Below are 6,949 nucleotides of genomic sequence, written 5' to 3' on the forward strand. Positions count from 1 at the left end.
GGGAAATGGGAGGCAGGGAGGAGGCGGAAATTTTCTTTTCAATAAAAAATTATATTTAAAAAAAAAAGGAAAAGGAGGAGCTAGAGAGATGGCTCCACAGGTGAAGGACTTGTCCCACACGCAAGGGGACCTGAGTTCAAATCTACAGAACTCACACAAAGCCAGACACAGTAGCTGTAGTTCCAGCGCTCCAGGGTGAGATGGGAGAGACAGGAGAAGCCCCAGAGGCCAGCCATGCTGGTGTACGCAGACACAAAGAAAGTAAGAGACCCTGCCTCAAACAAAGTACAAGGCAAGGGCAGACTCTCAGGGTCAACCTTCTGCCCTCGAAACGTGTATTGTGGCATTCATGGAACCCTATGTGCACACATGCACATGTGCGCACACACACATACCACACACATAAGTATACACACGTAGAAAAAAAAAACAAGAACTGGTAAAATATCGCAAAATATTGAATCCTAAATTGTGGCACATAACTTACACTTTCTGAGAATATTTTTATGTCTTCATTCAAAAAGGAATGGTTGGAAAACTCTCACTAAAATCCTTTAAAAACATTTTCAAAAAAAGAGAACCCTCTGGAGGACTTGAAAGATATTTGAATGTGAGTGTGGGGACCACACCTCAGGGCCTCCAAAGCAGAAGAGCGCCTTATGCTGCTGTCTGTGCCTCCAGCACCCAGACAAGAGCAGGAGGCAGTCTCTGTTGCCCCAGGAACCAGCAGGTGACTGGCAGGCGAGGAAGCAGCTGCAGCAGCTGTCCTGGACTAAAGTAGAGCAACCCATCCAGGGAAGACTCAACTTCACTGGACACCTGCCTGATTACCAAAACCACGGTGAGAAAGTTCAGGCTAAGAATGAGCAGGTAGATTGGGCGGGGTCTAAGGTTTCTGTTGCTGCAATAAAACACCCCCAAAAGCAACTTGGGAAGGAAAGGGTTTGTTTGGCTTACAGGCCATAGGCCATCATCAGAGAAACCATCAAGAACCTCAAGCTGGTGGGAACCTGGAGGCAGGAGCTGAAGTGGAGGCCATGGAGGAAGCTGCTTACTGGCTTGCTCTCCTGGCTAGCTCAGCCTGCTTTCTTAAACAGCACAGGACCACCAGTCCAGGGCTGGCACTGCCCCTAGTGGGCTGGGCCATCCCACATCAATTATTAATCAAGAAAATGCCGCATAGGCGTGCCCACAGGCAAGCTGATGAAGGTGTGTTCTCAGTGTGACTTCTCTTCCCAGATGACTCTAGCTTGTGTCAAGATGGAAAAAAAAATCTTAACCAGGACAAATGGCTTCTGAGGATTCTTGTTGCTCTGCAGGCAAAGACATCATACTGTATGAGACAGCCTATGACATAAGATGCTGTGCCCTTCATCTCCCCCAAGGAGCAAACGGTTTTTCTATATAGTTTTTCTATAACCCCAACAACCTGGAGTCTACCCACAAACATGGTACTACCATGCCATGTTCCAACTGTTCATTGGGAAGTTTGCTTTAGAGAGTAGACATTTTCATGTCTACATTCCCTCAACTCATAGACCAGGAATCTAAAACTACTGTGGAGTGGAAAGGAAGAAAATTCTGTGGGTGAGTGAATGGACGGATGGATGGATGGATGGATGGATGGATGGATGGATGGATGGATGGGCAAGTGGATGAATGGATGGGTGGGTAGGTGGGTGGGTGGGTGGATGGATGGATGGATGGATGGATGGATGGATGGATGGGTAGAAGGGCAAGTGAAAGTGTATATAATACAGTATAGCATAGCATAGCATAGTCAGATGCCAAACAATCTTATTCAAATACCTTAAATTTAAATATTTCATAACTTTTCAAGTCTAATGTTATAAAACATCGAAATCCCCTCACAACTTACATTGAGACTTTTGCTTTTCTATCATGTCTGTTAGGCTGCCCAATGATGCTCTCTCGATGATTTCACTGATCTCCATCATGCTTGTTCCAGCCAAAGAAACAGTTGTTTTCACAGTGCTCCGTCTAGAAAATGCTCACAGAGGCAGGACAGTGAAGAGAAGCCTACAGGCACCATGTCTCAAGAATCTGCTCACTGGGCCTTCCATACTTCTTAAAAGTATATGCACGTGAATCTCTAGGGATTTTGTCAAGTGTGGATGATGTCTCAGGAGCCTGGGGCAGCCTGGGACTCATTAAGTCCACCAGTCTTCCTAGTAACAGTGATCAGTGGGCCACACTTGTATGACCAGAGCTCAAACCAACTAGAAAATGTAAATATATATATATATATATATACATTCCCAAAGCATCTAAAACTATATAATATCTAAGAACTCTCAAGAATTATCCACAGCATCTACGGGAAGTGGATATTAACTCCACTAAAGTCTATAAAGAGGGTGCACGTTTAAGTAAAAAGATATGCCATGATCATGGGTGGGGCAACATCAAATAAACATCAATTTTCTCAAATTAATACGAAAATTCAATGAAAAACAATACTTAAAAGCCAAAAGTGTTAGCTAGACATGACTGCATGCACCTTCAGACCCACACTCGAGAGGTTTAGACAGGAGATTGGCTTGATCTTGAGAGTGTGAACCTAGCCTGAGAAAAAGAGACTGTTGCCAAAGAAGACGGAGCAGAGGAAGCCAAAGCTGCCTACTGGGTGTGGTCCTGGATCTACTCATAGCACCACAAACCCACAGCTGGGTTTCTATTCTCCACCTGGCTTCTCCGGAACCAGCTTGACTATCTGAGGACCCAGGACGGCGACTTTCGGAAAGCCCTAGCCGAAACTCCACAGACTGAGACTGCAGGCTGAAACCCTGACCCCAAACTGGCTTTCTGACTAAACTCACTGGAGGCTCTTGTTGCCTTGTGCGAGAGTGGGGAGTGAGTCCAATGTGACCAGCTAACATGGAGGGTCCTTCTCTGAAAAACACTCCTGCCGAGAGGTGGTGGGTGCCGATCTGGGGCACCTGGCAACACCAACTTCCTTTCCTTCTCAGGTCTTTCACTTTCCCTTGGTTGCTTCACCTCCACCTTAACCAAAACCAGCAAAAAAGTGTCTAATGACCCAGAGCAGGGCCAGTGAGGAGGGGCCTTACTCTGACACCAAGTAAGCAACTCTCCTTACCGAGATGCAGAAGGGTCCTCCATCTTGAGTAATTTTTCATATTCGTCACCATTCTTAGCAGGGGTTTCAGGCTCTGCTTGGTGAGAATCAAACATTACCAAGAGGCTCCAAGCTTCACTCCGTGCTGGTCCCAGCAAATGATGTCCCTGCTCATTTCAGGATCACATCTGCTAGTGGAGGCTTAACACAGCAGCCCTCAGAAAGCAGGGTGTCTTCATGAATGAAGGACACACACCAGATGAATTCCCATTATTGGGCAAAGGAAGGTGCGTGGAGCCCGACCCGCCGAGAAGAAGCAAGGCCTCCTCTAGGTGAAAGTGTCCGCTTCAGCTGCTTAGCAGAACACTGTGGAATAGTCGCAAGTTCCCAGCTCTAGGGAAGGGTCAGCTAAACTACCATCCTTGCAGATAAAATACTATATAATATAATACAACACAGCCACGACAAAGTCTACAGGCAGACTTTAAGGACATAGGGGCTTCATGTGATAATATACAAACCCTCCGAAGACAGAAGTGCTATGTGTATCTTGGGTAAACCCATATGCTAAAACAAAAACAAAATGAGTCCTAAGACAGAAACAGAGAAATGTAATAAAACACAACAACCAAAACACCTCATCAGCTACAACTGGTGAGGGCATCGTAGATTACTTTCTCACTCTTTTATACTTTTCTATAGTGACTGGATTTTCTCTTAAAATTAACTTCCAGAGCCCAAAAATGTCTTGTTGTGTTTTCTTTTGTTTTGAAGTTGTGAAAAAATAGCCATTAAATCAGCTGCATGCTGGCTCATGGTTGCAATTCCAACATTTAGGAGGCTAAGACTTCACATTCAAGAACAGCCTGGCCTACTGGCCTGCATAGCAAGTTCTAAGCCAGGTTTGTAAGACCCTGGCTCAAAACATCAGAAGAGGGAAAGAGAAGGGGGAGAGAAGACAGGGCAGAGCAAGGGAGAAGAATCAACCATCAAAATCAAGCCGCCCAGGGGCACGGGAACAATGACTGGACGGACCATGGATGCATACTGGCCTGTCTCCTAGCACAGTGCTGAGCTCAGGTGTCCACGGCCATCACTCCTCACCTTGTAGAGGCTTCAAGTATTTTTCTGCCTTTTCCTGGTCACCTGGTGAATTCACCTCTCTCGACTCCTCGAGGACAATGCTGGGTTTTTCCCTGGTAAATGCAGACAACCTTTTCTGACTTAACACCAAAAGTCTCACTTCCTCTGGAATGAGAAAATGGATACGTCAAAAATGACTACTGGACACCTACCACACCCAGTCTTCTGAAACCTCTGGTGGACAAACGCAGAGGACAGAGGATAAGCTATGTACAGTGCCACCAAATACTAGGAGGCGCAGCCACACAGCTGTTAGGGCCAAGTGCTTGTACCTCGGATTCCCCTAAGCACCTGTGCACGCCATGCCGCTGGATCTCCTCATTTCACTGCGAGGAAGGAGATGCCATGTTCCTCATCTCTATGTGAGGAAGCTAATTCTTAGGTAACTTTTCCACACCAGAGTCCTGAGAACAGAGGCTCTCAACCTGTGGTCCCCACCATATCAGATACCCTGCATCTCAGATGTTTGCGTTATGATTCATAACAGCGGCAAAATTAGAGTTAAGAAGTAGCAACAAGATAATTTTATGGTTGGAAGTCACCACAGGAAGAACCGTCTTCAAGTACTGATGCATTAGGAAGGTTGAGAACCACTGCACTAGAAGAACCAGGCCTGCAAGCACTCGTTGCTCCAAGCCAGGCAGCCGCACCCCCAGGCCAGTCCCTCTCAGCGTGGAGACTCCCACTCATGACAGTGTCAAGCACTCCATGAGTACGCTGTGAATGCGTGAGGGGGGGGGAGCCGCACCCCCAGGCCAGTCCCTCTCAGCGTGGAGACTCCCACTCATGACAGTGTCAAGCACTCCATGAGTACGCTGTGAATGCGTGAGGGGGAGTCACACCCCCAGGCCAGTCCCTCTCAGCGTGGAGACTCCCACTAGTGTCAAGCATTCCATGAATACGCTGTGAGTGTGTGAGGGGATAAAGTGAAGACGATCATGGGAACTTCCAGAAAGAGGTGAAAAGGACGTTAAATTTGACTCATTGATGGAAGGCAAATCAAAGTTTTGGAGAAAGCAATGGGACAGAGAGGCCCCTGCCATGTAGCCAGCTGCCAGAAGGAAGCCCTGTGAGGAGCCAGTGTCCTGAGTAAAGGGGGGGGGCTCCCACAAAAAAAAATGGAACCTGAGGAAGCAAGTCCTAAAAGGCCTTCAATGAAACACAGGGGTCAACTGGACACTGGCCCCAGTGACAGGAGGGAGGAGACTGGGGTGGGGAGAAAGACGCTGAGAGAGTGGGATTGATGCAGACAGACACACAGGACAGGGCTCCAGAAAGCCTCCATCAAGGAGGAAGCGGGTGCTGGGAGAGGGTCAAGAACACGGCATAGGAGAAGCCACCGCAGCGTCTGTGGGTTTCAAGAATCATGCCATTTGCAGCGAGCACCGAACATCCAAGGAGCTGAGCATGAGGAAACACAAAGGAAGCTCGACCACAGACGTCCCGTTAAGACCACTGACCTCCAGCACGTGATCTGCCAAACAAATGTCCTTCTGCAATACAGAACAGAACTCTTAGGGTGTTTCTTTTTTTTTTTTATTTTCCTTTCTTTTTTTATCAATTTTTATTGAGCTCTACATTTTTCTCTCTGCTCCCCTCCCTGCCGCTCCTCTCCCCTTCAGCCCTCCCCATGGTCCGCATGCTCCCAATTTACTTAGGAGATCTTGTCTTTTTCCACTTCCCATGTAGATAAGATCCCTGTATGTCTCTCTTAGGGTCTTCACTGATGTCTAGGTTCTCTGGGATTGTGAATTGTAGGCTGGCTTTCTTTGCTTTATGTCTAAAAGCCACTTATGAGTGAGTACATATGGTAATTGTCTTTCTGGGTCTGAGTTATCTCACTCAATATGATGTTTTTTAGCTCCATCCATTTGCCTACAAAATTCAAGATGTCGTTATTGTTTTCTGCTGTGTAGTACTCCATTGTGTAAATGTACCACATCTTCTTTATCCATTCTTCAGTCAAGGGGCATTTAGGTTGTTTCCAAGTTCTGGCTATGACAAACAATGCTGCTATGAACATAGTTGAGCACATGTCCTTGTGGTACGATTGAGCATCCTTTGGATATATAGCCAAAAGTGGTATTGCTGGGTCTTGAGGAAGGTTGTTTCCTAATTTTCTGAGAAAACGCCACACTGACATCCAAAGGGGCTGTACCAGCTTGCATTCCCACCAGCTATGCAGAAGTGTTCCCTTTACTCCAGCATAAATAGTCATCAGTGGTTTTGGTCTTGGCCATTCTCACAGTTGTAAGATGGAATCTCAGAGTTGTTTTGATTTGTATTTCTCTGATGGCTAAGGATATTGAGCATTTCCTTAAGTGTATTTCAGCCATTTTAGACTCCTCTGTTGAGAGTTCTCTGTTTAGGTCTGTACTCAAGTTTTTTTTTATTGGATTATTTGTTCTTTTGATAACCAATTTCTTGAGTTCTTTTTATATTTTGGAGATCAGCCCTCTGTCTGATGTGGGGTTGGTGAAGATCTTTTCCCATTTTGGAGGCTGCTGTTTCGTCTTGTTGACTGTGTCCTTTGCTTTACAGAAGCTTCTCAGTTTTAGGAGGTCCCATTTGTTATTTGTTTCTCTCAGTATCTGTGCTACTGGGGTTATATTTAGGAAATGGTCTCCTGTGCCAATGCATTCAATTGTACTTCCCACTTTCTCTTCTATGAGGTTCAGTGTAGCTGGCTTTATGTTGAGGTCTTTGATC

General features: G+C 46.2%; 1 protein-coding gene across 3 annotated transcripts in view; it reads right to left on the reverse strand.

Annotated features, from left to right (window-relative positions):
- The window catches only part of Cfap92 (cilia and flagella associated protein 92 (putative)), a 61,275-nt gene that overhangs the window by 39,801 nt on the left and 14,525 nt on the right, over positions 1–6,949 (reverse strand). For 2 of the 3 annotated variants that reach the window (XM_050165415.1, XM_050165413.1), the window contains exons 5-7: positions 4,202–4,345; positions 3,119–3,191; positions 1,880–2,001 (exon numbers count right to left, since the gene is read on the reverse strand). In XM_050165415.1, coding sequence (XP_050021372.1) covers positions 1,880–2,001; positions 3,119–3,191; positions 4,202–4,345 — 339 coding nt within the window. The other variant, XM_050165414.1, reaches the window with a different exon arrangement.

Source organism: Alexandromys fortis, unplaced genomic scaffold (genome assembly GCF_014885135.2).
Source record: "Alexandromys fortis isolate MF-2015 unplaced genomic scaffold, M_Fortis_MF-2015_v1.1 scaffold_158, whole genome shotgun sequence".
Classification (NCBI taxonomy): Eukaryota; Metazoa; Chordata; class Mammalia; order Rodentia; family Cricetidae; genus Alexandromys; species Alexandromys fortis.